This window comes from Rana temporaria, chromosome 3, assembly GCF_905171775.1.
Source record: "Rana temporaria chromosome 3, aRanTem1.1, whole genome shotgun sequence".
NCBI lineage: Eukaryota > Metazoa > Chordata > Amphibia > Anura > Ranidae > Rana > Rana temporaria.
This window is the reverse complement of record NC_053491.1, coordinates 465,756,554-465,773,921: the sequence shown is the minus strand read 5'-3', so window position 1 is coordinate 465,773,921 and position 17,368 is coordinate 465,756,554. Positions and strand designations below refer to the sequence as shown.

At 44.9% G+C, this 17,368-nt stretch overlaps 1 protein-coding gene across 1 annotated transcript in view; it reads right to left on the bottom strand.

Moving 5' to 3' along the window:
* DNAH2 (dynein axonemal heavy chain 2) overlaps positions 1-17,368 on the bottom strand; it is a 402,999-nt gene that overhangs the window by 168,054 nt on the left and 217,577 nt on the right. Inside the window, exons 32-40 of the mRNA XM_040346833.1 lie at positions 16,879-17,004; positions 14,521-14,631; positions 14,236-14,424; positions 13,214-13,317; positions 12,504-12,693; positions 8,769-8,949; positions 4,398-4,525; positions 4,157-4,309; positions 350-475 (exon numbers count right to left, since the gene is read on the bottom strand). Coding sequence (XP_040202767.1) covers positions 350-475; positions 4,157-4,309; positions 4,398-4,525; positions 8,769-8,949; positions 12,504-12,693; positions 13,214-13,317; positions 14,236-14,424; positions 14,521-14,631; positions 16,879-17,004 — 1,308 coding nt within the window. The remainder of the gene's footprint in view (positions 1-349; positions 476-4,156; positions 4,310-4,397; positions 4,526-8,768; positions 8,950-12,503; positions 12,694-13,213; positions 13,318-14,235; positions 14,425-14,520; positions 14,632-16,878; positions 17,005-17,368) is intronic.

Sequence of the window (17,368 nt, the reverse complement as noted above, 5' to 3'; positions counted from 1 at the left end):
GTTTGCAAATTGTAGAGAAATTCTTAAATAACGCATTACAATTTAACTACACCCATTAGATTTGACTCAAATTAGTTTTAGCCAACTAAAATGATTTTAGTCTACTAAAATGTACTGGAGATTTTAGTCGACTAAATATGACTAAAACTAAAACAAAGTATTCCTCCTACTGATATCAATGATGGGGCACTATTCCTCCTACTGATATCAATGATGGGGCACTATTCCTCCTACTGATATCAATGATGGGGCACTATTCCTCCCACTGGTCATCAGGGGGGTAAATCCTTCTGGGGATGAAGTGGTTAAATAAACACACATTATGCATGTTTTTATTTCCTGGGCTCACCTTGCCGGAATCCGCTGACGGTGCGTCTATGCCCGGGAAAAGATCATGCATGATCCCGTTGAACAGAGGGAGGTCCACAGAGGTGAGTTTGGCTATGTTCATGTCTTTCATTGACATGATGAGAATCTGAAGAAGACAAATGGTGAGAAACGAGTTGTGAACTGGCACTGCTTTCAGAAAGTGCGTTAAGCTGGGAGGAGCTGGGAACACAGGTCTAGAATGTCACTGCAATGTCCAAAAAAATAACACCCACCACCTTCCACCTGCATTAAAAATAAATATTAAAAACTTGTTTCATTTAATTCTGGCTAGATTTGTTATGTTACTAATTTTGTTCCATTGATTTGTTTTTCGGAATTCGTTTAATTTTCGTTTTGTTTATTAATTTTCTTACGAAATCCAAATTTTCTGAACGATTCCAATTTAGATTGGTCAAAATATTATTGATTGCTTCTAATTCTGCCCAGGCGGAGTCACCCGATGATGTCAGCGGATGACCCCGCCTCCTCACAATGTCATCAATTCAGCATGCCCCCGGTCGGGAATGTCACAAGGGGGTGGGGTCACCTGCTGACATCAGGTGACCCCACCTGAATTTCTTAAATAGCTAAGGGATGGGGTCACCCGCTGACATCAGGTGACCCCACCCCTTAGCTATTTAAGAAATATCAGACGGCGGAGCAGGCAGTCGGCTGGAGCGTTCGACAAGGCCGGAAGTTTTCTTTTTGTTCTGTTTTCGGGTCAGAGATGGATCTACACCGGGGGACATTTTTATTTTATTTTTTTAATAAAGGAATAATCAAGAACTTGTGTACTGTCTTTATTCACTTTTTACACTTTTTTGGTGAATGGGTAGTGTACCCCAAACTCTCTCACATAGAGGGGGGGGGGGGGATTCCGATAAGCCCCCTGCCCGCAGATCCCAATAACCATCGCACAGGGTTGTAGTGGAAGAGGCCCTTATGCTCAACAACATGGGGACAAGGTGCTTTCGGAAGCCCCCTTCCCCCCACAAAGCCCCCCCTCCCATGTTAAGGTCATGTGGCCTTATATGATTCATGAGCTTACTTGTCCCCCCCCCCCCCAACCTTTCCTGGAATGCTGGGCTGCTTAAGGGTCTGGTATGGATTTTGGGGGGACCCCACGGCGTTTAAAAAAGAAAAAAAATGGCATGGGGTTCCCACTTGAAATCCATACCAGGCCTGATATGGATTGGGGTGGGACCCCACGCTGTTTTTTTTCTGAATTTTCTATTCTGCATTTTGCACATGTCTACTCTGCACAAACTATTGGCACTAACAGTATTGCAGGAAAAGCAGTTTTTTTTTTTGTAACTTTCTTGGAAAGGAAATTTTTTACGTAAGTTTGGAGTGGAATTCCACTTCAATGAGCCATTAAATTGATCAATTAATTGGAAATAAAAAAGTATCACAATTAAGCAATGTACACACGATCGGATATCTGATGGAATCTAATCCGATGGATTTTTTTGTTGGATATCTGATGAAGCTGACTTTTTTCATCAGTCTTGCCTACACACCATCGGTCAAATATCCGACCGTGTCCAAACGCGGTGACGTAAAACACTACGACGTGCTGAGAAAAATTAAGTTCAATGCTTCCGAGCATGCGTCGACTTGATTCTGAGCATGCGTGGATTTTTGACCGATGGACTTCCACACAGACGATCGTTTTTTTCTATCAGTTTTTTATCCATAGGAAAATTTTCAATTTTTTTTCACCGATGTAAAACAAACCGATGGGGCCCACACATGATCGGTTTGTCCGATGAAAACGGTCCGTTTTCATCAGACAAACCGATCGTGTGTACAGGGATTTAGTCAGACATAGCTGCCTGTAGATAATAGATCACAATTTTTTTTAGGTTTAAAGCTGAATTGCAGGAATTCAGCAACTTTGCAAAAAGTGCAGTCACACTATGGAGTTGATTTACTATAACTGGTGCAAAATATGGTGCAGCTCTGTATAAAAACCAATCAGCTTCCAGGTTTTTTGTCAAAGCTTAATGGAACAAGCTGAAGTTAGAAGCTGATTGGCTACCATGCGCAGCTGCACCAGATTTTGCACTCTCCAGGTTTAGTAAATCTACCCATATAAGTTAAAGTCCAATTAAATGCACGTCACCCCTGGGACTTATCTCTATTACTTGTTCTCCCGGGGGACACACTTGTCCACTGCGAGAGGAGCGAAGCACACACAGCAACTATGCCCACCCCTCCCCTCTGCTGCCCATTCACAGAAGCCTTTGTATTTTCTGAATGCGTTCATGTAATACAAAGACTTCTGTAAAGGGACAGAAAGAGAGGAGGGGAAGGCATAGCAGGTCTAGCGACTCTGCTTTGAAAGAACCGAGACCACAGTGAGCAGCATCAGAGCTCCTGAAGTTATCTTCCTGGAGCACAATAAACCTGTCAGATGTGAATAATAGAGATAAGTCTAGAGACAGGCGTCACCTTGTAAAACTTAACTCATGGTATGCCTGCTGCTTTTACAAAGTAGCTGAATTCCAGGAATTCAGCTTTAAAGTGACACTAAAGGTTCACTTTTTATTTTAAATAGCAAACATGTCATACTTACCTCCACTGTGCAGTTTTTTTTGCACAGAGTGGCCCTGATCCTCCTGTTCTGGGATCCCACAGCAGCTCTCGTGGCTATTCCCCGCAATAGATTACTGTAACGGAATGGCCCGTGACACCCAGAGACTTCTGAAGGATGTGGGGTACTCCTGTGCCAGCTTCACCAATGACTCTTGGGTCTAGGGTCATCCTATGTCCGATAGGGGCATAGGATGACTGAGAACTGATGTCTCGGATTACATGAGATAGGACATTAATGATAATTCGTGTTTTGCAGGATATCTTAGAATATTAGTTGTTCCTTATAAACAGGTCAATAGACTGTTGAGGTGTTAATTGAGTCTGGCTTCTGAAAGACCTTTCATTGTGGATGCTAATGACACTGTATGGTGTGAAAAGTCTATTGATCATAAGGTGTGGAATGTGACTGAGCACCCTCTAAAGGTCAGATGTCTGTGTATTGTGTATCAGATGTGAATAGCTTATTGTCGGAGACAGAACACCTGGGGGATAATTAACTCATCTGAATGTCATTATCTAAAAGAATGTGTATGAAGCCCTGTTGTGTGATGTTTTGGGGGTGGAGAGTTTCATTGTCCCTGTGCTTGCTGAAGCATGCTTGTAACTGTATAAAAACCTGAGTTTTACCATTAAAGATGCATTCATTTTTGAAACCAGTAACAGAGCTGTCTGTCTCGTTATTTCTGGGGAAAATCCAATGGGTCCTGTCTGCTGGATTGTGGAGTGTCGCATAAGCTGTCGTGGTTGATGGAATGGAAATAGTAAACGGTGGTGACCGTTACAATGACCCCCTCTGGGAAGCTCTCTCCCAAGGGGGTTACCTTGCGGGCGTGCTCCCGTGTCATACACTCCGCGTCCATAGACGCTGTGTGTATGACTCGACCTCGCCCCCACGTCAATGGATTTGATTGACAGCAGCGGGAGCCAATGGTTGCGCTGCTATCAATCTATTCAATGAAGACCTGAGAAGCAGTGGAGAGAGCGACACAGGGTCACGCCCACTTAAATTCGGGGCTCAGATTAGTAAAACGGGGGGGCTGGACACTGCAATGTCTTTTTTTCATCTGAATGCATAGGGTGCATTAAGGTGAAAAAACACAAAGATTTACAACCCCTTTAACAGCCAAGAAGAAGTTCTAAAATGATCTTGCAGCTTTAGATACCACATACAAATTGGCTTCCCTCTCACCTCCTCATCGGACAGATCAGGACAGAGTCGCCGTTTACGCCCAGCATATCTTAGCAGGGAAGTCAAAGCTCGTAAGCCGAAGTCGTAGTGGTCCTGCTTGGAAAGTTGCTGAACAGCCAGGGAATATAAGGTGTAGACCTTCTTAGCCAGGAGCTAGAAGAGAACATGAGAGAGTCACTGCTGGAGGGTCCTACCGAAATGTGACTGCTATTTGTCCCACCACACAACACACAGATGGTACCTTGCAGTTACTGAAGCCTTCTCCGAATAGAATAATCTCTGCGATCAGTGTGGAGTCTGGTACCACCATGGAGATGGGTCTGAACATGGACTTGAGGTTATCTGGGAGCTCAGTACGGCCTGCATAACCTGTGACCAGAGGAAGGTGTCAGTGATGGAGGAACATTAAATGAATTCCAGGCAAGTCCCAGGTCAATAAGAGCAAATGAGGTGTCATCATACATCATGGTACGTGGGCGCAAGAATAAATTGGCATGAACACAGTTTGAGATTTAGCCCCAAAAATGTGTCATAAAAAATCATAGAATGCATTAACCACTTAAGACCCGGACCAAAATGTAGCTAAAGGACCTTGCTCCTTTTTGTGATTCAGCACTGCGTCACTTTAACTGACAATTGCGCGGTCATGTGACGTGGCTCCCAAAAGAAATTGGCGTCTTTTTTTCCCCCACAAATATAGCTTTCTTTTGGTGGTATTTGATCACCTCTGCGGTTTTTATTTTTTGCGGTATAAACAAAAATATAGCGACAATTTTGAAAAAAATTCAATATTTTTTTTACTTTTTGCTATAATAAATATCCCCCAAAAATATATATATAAAAAAAAAAAATTTTCCTCAGTTTAGGCCGATATGTATTGTTCTACCTATTTTTGGTAAAAAAAATTGCACTAAGCGTTTATCGATTGGTTTGCGCAAAAATTATAGCGTTTACAAAATAGGGGGTAGTTTTATTGCATTTTTATAAAAAAAAATGTTTCACTACTAATGGCGGCGATCAGCGATTTTTTTCGTGGCTGCGACATTATGGCGGACACTTCGGACAATTTTGACACATTTTTTGGACCATTGTCTTTTTTACAGCAAAAAATGCATTGTTTATTGTGAAAATTACAATTGCAGTTTGGGAGTTAACCACTAGGGGGTGTTGAAGGGGTTATGTGTGACCTGAAGTGTGTTTACAACTGTAGGGGGGTGTGGCTGTAGGTGTGACGTCATCGATTGTGTCCCCCTATAAAAGGGATCACACGATCCATGCTGCCGCCACAGTGAAGAACGGGGAAGCCGTGTTTGCACACAGCTCTCCCCGTTCTTCAGCTCCGGGGAGCGATCGCGGGACTCCAGCGGCGATCGGGTCCGCGGGTCCCGGTCACGGAGCTTCGGACCGGGTCGCGGGCGCGCGCCCGCGACCCACGGCTGGGTACTAGTACAGGACGTACCTGTACGTACATGTGCCCAGCCGTGCCATTCTGCCGATGTATATGTGCAGGAGGCGGTCCTTAAGTGGTTAAGGTAAAAAACCTTGTGCCTTTACAACCACTTTATTGTATGGAAAGCTGCAGATTTAGGAGAATTGAAAATTATTTTTGAAATAAATTCACAGTTTAGAGCCTGGTGCCCAACTTGTGTCCCCTTGGAACTTATTGTGCTGCCCACGGGTCAAATGCAGCCATTTGACTTGGCCCCTCTACTTGACTTGTAGAGGGGCCATAATGTCAGTGATCTATAGCAATGTTAGAAAAAAAAGGGAAGAAAAAAGGGAACCCAAAAGTGAACCCTGTTCGGACTTTAGACGGCTCGGTAAACAATAATAAAAAAAATATATATATATATATATAAAAATATTTTATGGACACAAAAGACACATGCATGAAATATAAGGACAGTGCAAATATTAAAAATCATACATATGGGTACATATTATAAGATGAGAACCCAAGTGCATCTACGCATTTCGCCGTTGGGCTTCTTCAGGACGCAATTCAGGATACAGAGGATAGAAACACACTTGCAAATCATTCAAGTCTTGATCAGTACAATAAAAATAATCCCCTGGGAGAGAGCGACAAAGCTTTGCAGGTGCTTTTCTACGTATCTAAGGCATTCTAACCGACGCATGCGCACTGGGATACGTCCACGGACGGCGCATGCGCCGTTCGTTCAAAACGTCAATCACGTCGGGTCACGAGTTATTAGCATAAAACACGCCCACCTCTTCACAATTTAAATTACGCGCGCTTACGCCGGCACATTTACGCTGCGCCGCCGTAACTTAGGAGGCAAGTGCTTTGTGAATACAGCACTTGCCTCTCTAACTTGCGGCGGCATATTGTAAATACGATACGCTACGCCCACACCGTAAAGCCGCCCTACGTGAATCCGGGCCTATGTATGATTTTAGTGGTTGGGTTTATATCTACTTTAATATTTTGGGTCTATGCCCATATCTGACATGATATGTTTAACTAAAGTGTCTCTAAACCCACATCATAAAAAACTATCAATAACTGATGTATTCCATGCTGTTCATACTTAGTCACTATGAGATACGTTTTGTGTGTTCTGCAAAAAACCTTATTGATCCTGCTGCTCTCTATCGCCACCTTATGTTCATGTCCCCAGTGCAGCTATGGATTTTGCAGAGTAGTGTGGGCAGCTCTGCACATGCTCAGTTTTCAGTGAGTTTCTATGCTGAGCATTTCATCACTATGTGGGCGTATACACAGTGGTAAAGGACAGCCCACTCCCTCCCTCCTCCTCAATGCCCAGCTAAACACAATGGGGGTGGTGGGATTAGATTGTAGATTGATGGAGGCTTCACCTCCCTGTTATTCTAAGACACAGACTGGAGGGGTAGGACACAGCCTGTGACTGGCAGAAATCCACCCACACCATGTTATTGCCAAAAAATAATAAAGATTTTATTTCAAATATATATTTGTATGACAATTTAAAACTGTTTATTGATATTAATTGTTTCTTTTTACTCTGTATTCCAAAGGCTGTTTTTTTTGTTTTTGTTTTTTCTAATATGTGACCAGCATTAGAGGACTAAAAGCTCCTTCTACTTATGTTTCCCTGCAGACAGGCTGGGAGAGAGCTGGGTCATTTGACGACTGTATATCGATTAGCAAAAAGGTACTTAGATGTTTTTTTATTTTTTATTAACCACTTAAGGACCCCTTCACGCCGATATACGTCGGCAGAATGGCATGTTGTCCTTTAAACCCAGCCGTGGGAGAGCCTCTCCCACGGCCCGGTCTGAAGCTCCGTGACCGCGGGACTCGCGGACCCGATCGCCGCTGGAGTCCCGCGATCGGTCCCCGGAGCTGAAGAACGGGGAGAGCTGTGTGTGAACACGGCTTCCCCATTCTTCACTGTGGTGGCGTCATCGATCGTGTGATCCCTTTTATAGGGGAACACAATCGATGACGTCACACCTACAGCCACACCCCCCTACAGTTGTAAACACACTTCAGGTCACACATAACTCCTTCAGCGCCCCCTTGTGGTTAACTCCCAAACTGCAATTGTCATTTTCACAATAAACAATGCATTTTAAATGCATTTTTTGCTGTGAAAATGACAATGGTCCCAAAAATGTGTCAAAATTGTCCGATGTGTCCGCCATAATGTCGCAGTCACGAAAAAAATCGCTGATCGTCGCGATTAGTAGTAAAAAAAAAAAAAAATTGGAAAAATGCAATAAAACTATCCCCTATTTTGTAAACGCTATACATTTTGCGCAAACCAACCGATAAACGCTTATTGCGATTTTTTTTACCAAAAATAGGTAGAAGAATACAGATCGGCCTAAACTGAGGAAAACATTTTTTTTTCATATATTTTTGGGGGATATTTATTATAGCAAAAAGTAAAAAATATTGAATTTTTTTCAAAATTGTCGCTCTATTTTTGTTTATAGCGCAAAAAATAAAAACCGCAGAGGTGTTCAAATACCACCAAAAGAAAGCTCTATTTGTGGGAAAAAAGGATTTTTGTACTCACCGTAAAATCCATTTCTCTGAGTTCATAGACGGACACAGCCTTCATTGACCTTAGGGTTATGCTTCTTCCTACCAGGAGATTTAAATCTCCTGGTAGGAAGAAGCATAACCCTAAGGTCAATGAAGGCTGTGTCCGTCTATGAACGAAAGAGAAAAAAGGACGCCAATTTTGTTTGTGAGCCACGTCGCACGACCGCGCAATTGTCAGTTAAAGCAACGCAGTGCCAAATCACAAAAAGTGCTCTGGTCTTTGACCAACAATATGGTCTGGGGGTTAAGTAGTTAAAATGCAAATCAATTTATAACTTTTTTGAAATGCGTTTTTCTGGATTTTTTTGTTGTTATTCTGTCTTTCAGGGTTAAAGTAAACCTACCAATAAAATTATAGACTGGCCATTTCTTTGTCAGTGGGCAAACGTACAAAATCAGCAGAGGATCAAATACTTTTTTTCCTCACTGTACAAAAATAGAAGGGACAATGTAAATGAAACAGTGTGTGTTTAGTATCACTTTAAGTAAATTCTCTAAAGAAAAAACTGAAATAACAATAGTTCCGCCATATTTTCCTGAAGAGAGGGATCTCACCTGGATTCATGGTGATGAAGATACCGCAGGACCAAACCAAGCTGATGTCTCGGCCCTCAAAGACGAACCGGGTCAGGTTGGCAGAAAGAGCCGAAAGGATGGACAGGATTTGTTGGGCCACCACAGACAGCACTTCAATGTTGATTCTGTTAAATTCATCAAAGCAGCCCCAGGCACCGGTCTAGAGCAGAAAAAGATGGCCAGAGAAAGAAGAAGGTCAGTGACAAAGAACTGATCCAAAACACCCTCTTCTGTAATCTGCCACTACCCATTACCAGGACAGTATGTTCCATACTATTTAGACTCCTATGCCCAGATTCACAGACAGGTGGGCGCACATTACGCCGCTGTAACGCAAACGCCGTATGCCACGCCGACGCAGCGTGGAGAGGCAAGCACTGCATTCAGCAAGCTATTGCTCCCAACGCTGCGTCGGCGTGGCGTAGGTTTCGAAGGCGCAAGCCGGCGTAGGTGGAAGTGGGCGTGACCCATGCAAACCCATGCAAATGAGGCGTGACCCCATGCAAATGATGGGCCGAGCACCAGACAGATACGTATCACGAACTGCGCTGTGACGTGGACGGAACAACTGCCTAAACTACGCCGGATCACTGCGTATGGCGTGAACGTAACCTACGCCCAGTCAGACAAATGTCCAGCGTAAAATACGCTGGCTTGTGTTCCCTGGTGCAGACCTTTGCATGTCTGCTGCTGGGTTACACCTCCATAATGGGGCATAACTTTACGCCGGACGTACAACTTACGTGCACCTCTCGTAGCCTGCGTCGGGCGCACACAGGTTTGTGAATCGCCGTATTTCCCTCATTTGCATGTTTGAATGGCTAATCAATGGGAGCCAGAGGCGTCCCTAGGGGGGGGCCAGAGGGGGCCGTGACCCCCCCAACACCATGCTGTGCCCCACCATGTGCCCCCGAGAGGGAGAGCGTCCCCAGTCAGCTCTACAGGGGATTCCTCCCCCTTCCTGTGCTCGCCGACACTGCATAATGCGAGCGCTCACACAACCAGATATTCTAGCCTGGGCCGTGTTTAAGTGTGTGCACTGCAGACTGCAGTACACTGTAATCACTGAACTACATTATCTCCATCCCTTCTCCCCCCCATCTGTCTCCCTCCCCCTCTCCTGTTCTTTCAAAACATTCACAATTTACTTTCACTTTCAGTTAGGCAGATAATATACGGTGCAAATTTCTTTCCTGCATCCACAGATTGCAGGAAAGAAACTTGCATGATCCCCCCATCAACACAGACAGTGGTGACAGGGGATATCCCTCCTGCCCAGCAATTATATTCTCCCGATAAACAGTGATTATCACTAGTGACTATACAGCAACCACTAGTGATAATTATAAGAGAATCTGCTCATTAATGGTTCAAATCTCAGTCAGTTTCTGCTGAACCAGCTGAGATTTAAACTGTCTTTGGCTGGTCTTAGCTCTTAGGCAGCCCATACATTGATTAGCACTGTGGAGTGTGGGCTTCCTGGCGTGATCGGGCATGTGGGATTTCAAACACACCCGAGCCCATTTCTATTGGTTGTAGACAGTTAAGCTCCCTGCAGGTTGCTTAGCAGCAGTGGACCCTTCTCTGACATGCTGATCGGGATGCAATCCAGGTGATGCTCTTAGTCAAATCCTAGTCATAAATATCAGTGATTTTATTGATCAAAGCCCACACTTTACAGGCATAGAGCCCACATGGCTGCTGATCATACGGTTGATTATATTTATGTGGTTGTACTCTTGATGCAAATAAATACTGTGTTTATTAGATCTGACTGGGAGCATCACCTGGATCACATCCCGATCAGCATGTCAACAGAGAAGGTTATACAGCATTACTGCTGCTAGGTGACCAGCTGGGGGCTCGGCTCTCTATAACCAATATTGCCAGCCTTCCCCTGCATGCACCCATAATGTCACCAGCACTAGCTCCTAATAGACTGCCGCCGCTGCCAAGGAGACAGACGCCAGACCAGCGCTGTAAATAGCAGGGACAGGACAGCTGGGGATCCCCACTGTGACAGAACACCAGGGCCCGGTGGCAAGACAACCTTTGCAACCCTGATAGTTCTCCCACTGCTTTGGACCCTTATATTTTCTTGGTGTGCAGGTGACATATATCTCTTGTTTTCTGACACCCTGGGGGGCCCCAGTATAGTAGGAAGAGAGCTTACTGCAGAACATGTGAAAGGGTCCATAGTGGGATCGTAGTAAAGGGCTCCAGGATATATATATATATATATATATATATATATATATATATATAATTGCATTTTATAGTTTGCCCCCCTACTTTTGTCCCTGTCCCCCCATGTGCCCCCCCTAAATATGAAAGCTGGAGACGCCACTGATGGGAGCGCCACCATGCACCCAGCCTAAATGTGCGCCCACCCTACGCTGGCGTAAGCAAGCTACGTCGGCGGGGTGTAGCCTGGTTTTAGGCGCGTATCTGTTTGTGGGTCTGGCGCGCAGATACGACGGCGCACATTTGCACTTACATCGGCCCTAGTGCCCAACTTCTTGTGTCTTTTTGGCACTTGTTGTGCAGCCCTTGGACCCCAGCAGTCAGGGTTATTTTTTTAAAGGGGCTACAATGACAGTCACAACTATTCCTTTATATTGGCTTTTGGAATTTACAAATGCAGCGATTTAGAAATCAGATGAAAGGTTTAGCACTGGGAAACACTTTTTGATAGATAAAAAGTGCATTTTATATACAACTATATAGATCAGACCAAAATGAGGGACTAATGAGGAGGAATGAGGGACAGAGGGACATTGCTCCAAATCAGGGACAGTTGGGAGCCATGTGTAATGAATATCATTTGAGGCCCCTAGGTGATATCAGGGACTACAGCTGAGGTCCTTTATACCTCTTACGTTGACCACTACTGATTTACACTTTTCCCAGTCTAGTCTGTCTAAATTATTCACTGCAAAGGTACATCGCAGGACACAATTCCTTCTCCCTACCTACAAAGCCCTCCTAACTGAAACCCCTCTTTAATCATTTGGAGTCTTCTGTCTCATTGACTTCTCTTGTGTGGATCCATTTCTATAGAACGACTTGGAACGTGACATTAGCCACTCGCCAACTCTCTCTCTCTCAAAGGCCCCGTACACACGACCGAGTTTCTCGCCAGAATTCAGCCAGAAACTCGGTCGGAGCTGGATTCTGCTGAGAAACTCGGTCGTGTGTACACTTTTCAGCGAGGAACCCGTCGAGGATCTCGTCGGGCCGAAAAGAGAACATGTTCTCTTTTTCCTCGTTGTTCAATGAGGAAAGTCGGCCCGCTGAGATCCTCGGCGGCTTCCACACTGAACTCGCCGAGGAACTCGATGTGTTTGACACGTCGAGTTCCTCGGACGTGTGTACGGGGCCTAAGTCTTTAAAGCAGTGGTCTTCAGACTGAGGCCGAATTTCCGAATTTCCATAATTTCCGAAAAAAGCAAAAAAACGAATAAAACAGAAAAAAAAATATATATATATTTTTTTAATTTCCCTAATTTCCGAATTTCCCAAAAAAAAAACGAAAATAACATAAACGAAAAAAACGAATTTTTTGGCAGTGCACATGTCTAGTTGGGGGTAAAAATGGAACTACTGTTTCATTGAATCCCCAGCCCCTTGCGGATAGGTCCATGCGTCGCAGAGACTTACATTTTAATTGGGTAATAACATCACAACACAGGACAGATTTCGGGTGTTCCTTACCTGAGCCAAGCCGGAGTACATTCTTGCCATAGATTTAAAGTCCAGTCCTTCTGAGCAGTTTACAACAATCACATACATCCCCAGAGCCTTTCCCAGGTCTTTTACCGTCTCAGTCTTTCCAGTACCGGCTGGGCCCTTTGGCGAGCCTCCACGGTGGAGGTGCAGGGCGGTGGTGAGAGTCATGTAACATCTGAAGTGTAAGGACAGAGTGAAACGCGTGGATCAACATCACAAAGATAATGTTGGTGTCACCATCCTATATGATGAACCCAACAACCCACCCTGTAGGCTTCTAGAACAGGCCACACAATGACGTCACATCATGAATATTTTATTCTACCTGGCTGGGTTTGCTGATAGTCTGTACCTATGGCCACACCCACTGACTCCTTTAATTCCTATTGGGGTAAATCACCCCCCACAATTAAGTCCAATAGAAGTGAAACACATCAGAGAGGTGTGGCCATAGGCAGGGTCAGTTGGCAAACCGGTCAAGCAGAATATAATATTTATGGTGTGATGTCATCAGTGTGTGACCATTATTAGATGTCTGCATAGCAATGAGCGGTGGACAGGCTCCCTGAGGCCTGAACCTGAGAGACTATGAACCGGTGGAGAGCTTTGAGCCACACTTGTATTTCCGATCTTCAACAACCCACCCAATTTACAATATACCATAATTACCCAGATCATTATGTGAGGGGTATTACCTGTCAGTGAGGGGTGTGATCACAAGACGTCCTGAATTTCCCAAATATTCATACCCATACCGGAAATGAGTGTTTGTCTGTCTAATAATGCAATCATCAACATCCTGCAAAATAAAATAAAAATAATTAATGCTGTAAATTATATTTCTATTATTTCTGTCCGTGCCACCCTGCAGGAGGAGGACAGACTCCAAGCTCCCTTCTGTATCACCCTGCAGGAGGAGGACAGACTCATAGCTCCCTTCTGTCTGCATCACCCTGCAGGAGGAGGACAGACTCATAGCTCCCTTCTGTCTGTATCACCCTGCAGGAGGAGGACAGACTCATATCTCCCTTCTGTCTGTATCACCCTGCAGGAGGACAGACTCATATCTCCCCTCTGTCTGTATCACCCTGCAGGAGGACAGACTCATAGCTCCCTTCTGTATGTATCACCCTGCAGGAGGACAGACTCATAGCTCCCTTCTGTATCACCCTGCAGGAGGACGACAGACTCATAACCCCTTCTGTCTGTATCACCCTGCAGGAGGAGGACAGACTCATAGCTCCCTTCTGTCTGTATCACCCTGCAGGAGGAGGACAGACTCATAGCTCCCTTCTGTCTGTATCACCCTGCAGGAGGAGGACAGACTCATATCTCCCTTCTGTCTGTATCACCCTGCAGGGGGACAGACTCATAGCTCCCTTATGTATGTATCACCCTGCAGGAGGACAGACTCATAGCTCCCTTCTGTATCACCCTGCAGGAGGAGGACAGACTCATATCTCCCTTCTGTCTGTATCACCCTGCAGGAGGAGGAGAGACTCATAGCCCCCTTCTGTCTGTATCACCCTGCAGGAGGAGGACAGACTCATAGCCCCCTTCTGTCTGTATCACCCTGCAGGAGGAGGACAGACTCATAGCCCCCTTCTGTCTGTATCACCCTGCAGGAGGAGGACAGACTCATAGCCCCCTTCTGTCTGTATCACCCTGCAGGAGGAGGACAGACTCATAGTACTCTTCTGTTTGAGCCCTTTTCTACCTTATCCCAGTAAAGGCGCAGTTGACTCAGCCACTCAAAGGAAGCCACATCAGTGCATCCGCTCTTCAGCATCTTATCAATGACATCTCTGGCATGAACCTCAACCGTCACAAGTGCCACCAGTTTGAGGCGCAGAATTTTTGTAAGGTTTCCTCGAATGGCGTCAGAATATTTATGCAACATGGAGACCTAAAATTGCAATGGCATTGTGTGAAGGCAGGAACAGAGACAACTTTAATATCATAATGTAAATCACATTCTACAACACAAACAAACACAACAAACCTGCTTCTTTTTCATTGTCTTCAGAAACTTTTTGTCTGCGCGTTCTTTAGCAGTCACTAGAGATTTGGTCACATCTGTGGTCCACTGGATCTGGCTGGCGGTGATCAGCATCTGCAGGGGAGGCAGACAGATAATGTAGAAAATGTTTTTCTTTTCCATTTTTAATTAATGCATGTTTTTTTAAATACTGCAGTTGTATCTAACAGTTACAGTATTAAACAAACACTCAGGCTGCAGTGACATCAGCAGGCTGAAGGTTTATTTTGTCAATTTTGTGATCACATGACCGAGAACTACTGATTAGCCCATCAACTAAGCAAATTGTTGGCTAGTGGCATTTAACGGGAGGACACTTATTTACATACTTTCAGGATTGAGCAACATGCTGGGGAAATGTAATTATGCAGAATGTTGGTGAAAGAGGTTGGAAGCTTAAAGTGGTTGTACAGCCACAAGGTTTAAGGTGAAACAACTTCTGTGCTGCAGCTCTCCCCTAGACCCCCTCCTTTTTCTTACCTGAGTCCAATATGATCTGATCCAGCGATGTGCACAAGGGCAGTGGCTCCAACCGCCGTCTCTCTCCTCATTGGACAGATTAGTTCCCGCTGCTGTCAATCAAATTCAGTGACAGGGGAGCGAGGGACAGGGCTGAGTGCCACTGTCTGTGTCAACGGACGTAGCAGTGGGACTCGGGAGCGTGCCCGCACAGGGTGCCCCCAGGGAAAGCGGTTTTACGTGGGGGCACCTAATGAAGAGGAGGGGCCTGGAGCGCCGACGGGGCACCCCAGAAGAAGAGGATTGGAGCTTCTCTGTGCAAAACGATTGCCCAGAACAGGTAAGTATAACATGTTTGCGATATTCATATATATATATATATATATATATATATATATATATATATATATATATATATATATATATATATATATATATAAAAAAGGGTTTACAACCCCTTTAAGATGCAAAAGAGGGTTTATGGCAAAGTATGACTTGCAGCCCCAATAAATGAGTAAAAGGCAGATACTCACAAGACATTTGCATTGCTCTGTTGTTATCGACTTCCTGGCCTATATAGCCCAATGGATAGAGCTCTTGGGGTAGATTCAGGTACAGCTGCGCGCTCCTTACGGAGGCGCAGTGTACCTTTTTTACCCTGCGCCTACTCAAATTATTTGCGCTACGCTTCATTCATGAAGCAGTAGCCACATAATTTGCGTGGGCGCTCTTAAAAAATGCCCTGCGTAAGGGCGCCTAATGTAAATGATCCCGTAGGGGGCGGGAATCATTTAAATTAGGCGCGTTCCCGCGCCGAGCGTAGAGCGCATGCTCTGTCGGGAAACTTTCCCGACGTGCATTGCGGTAAATGACGTCGCAAGGACGTCATTTGCTTCAAAGTGAACGTGAATGGCGTCCAGCGCCATTCACGATTCACTTACGCAAACTACGTAAATTTCAAATTTCGCGACGCGGGAACGACGGGTATACATAGCATTGGCTGCCCCTGCTAATAGCATGGGCAGCCTTACGCAAAAACCGCCGTACACAAACGACGTAAACTGCGTACGCAGGGCTCGCGTAACGTTGTGAATCGGCGTTAGTATGCAATTTGCATACTATACGCTGACCACAACGGGAATGCCACCTAGCGGCCTGCGTAAGAATGCAGCCTAAGATATGAGGGCATAAGAGCCTTATGCCACGCATATCTTAGGCTGCAGTCGGCGTAACAAGCTCTCTGAATCAGGAGAAGTCGTTACGCCGGCGCAAGTAAGCAATTGCGCTGCGTAACTATGGTTACGCAGACGCAATTGCTTCTTGAATCTGGGCCCTTATTTTTTGCATTGTTTGCAAATGCTGATACATATGACCACCATTAGACTGCTGATTTCTGATTGGTTGCCATGGCTGGCTCTGAATAACTCACAAGTAATTTTTATTATTCTGCTGTTGACTTCACGATACAAATAAAACAGCTACAGTGAAACCTTGGTTTGAGAGCGTTTCACAAGACAAGCAAAATGTTTTAATACATTTTGCCTTGATATACAAGCGATGTCTTGATATAAGAGTAGCGTCATGTCACAACTGAGTATAAAAAAGGAGAGGAGCCCCTAAGTGTAGCAATATGGTTACATTTAATGAAGGTACAACATTTAGCAACTTATTGCTACACTTAGAGGCGCCTCTCTTCTCTTTTATACCCTGTAAAAAAAATGCTTTGATATACAAGTGCTTTGGATTACAAGCATGTTTCAGGAAACAAATTATGCTCGCAAACCAAGATTTTACTGTATTGGTAATTATGGCTTGCTCTGAATGAATGCCAAAGTTTAATATGAGGTGTTGTTTTTCACCTACCTGCCCTGCCCACTCCTTCACCCACTTGTCCCGTTTGTTGCTCATCTTCTTTAGCGCCGGGCGACAGTTTCTAAGAAGCTCCTTCAGCGTCCAGCGCATTGTCCTCTCAATGTCGCACAGCCAGGCCTACAGAAAGAATGCAGAAATTATACAGAGTTGTCCAAGTCAAACTTAGAAGCAACAGCATGCATTGGTAAGCTAGGCAATAACTATATGACTAATGTATATATACACTGATAAATACAGAGAATACGAGGGGTGTTCATGTCAAACCGGGACTTTTAATCTAACAGGTATAAAAAGGGATGCTAGCGTGGCAGTACTACATGCAGTAGTAAGTGGCAAGCAGTGGCGGCCCGTCCATAGGGACGCACGGGCGCCGCCCCCCCTCCCACAGTCACAAAAAAAAAAAAACGGGCCCTTTAAGAACTTTTATTCGGCAGTTAGCCGCAGTTCTGGCGGCCGTCTATAGAGGGCGCTGCAGCGCCAC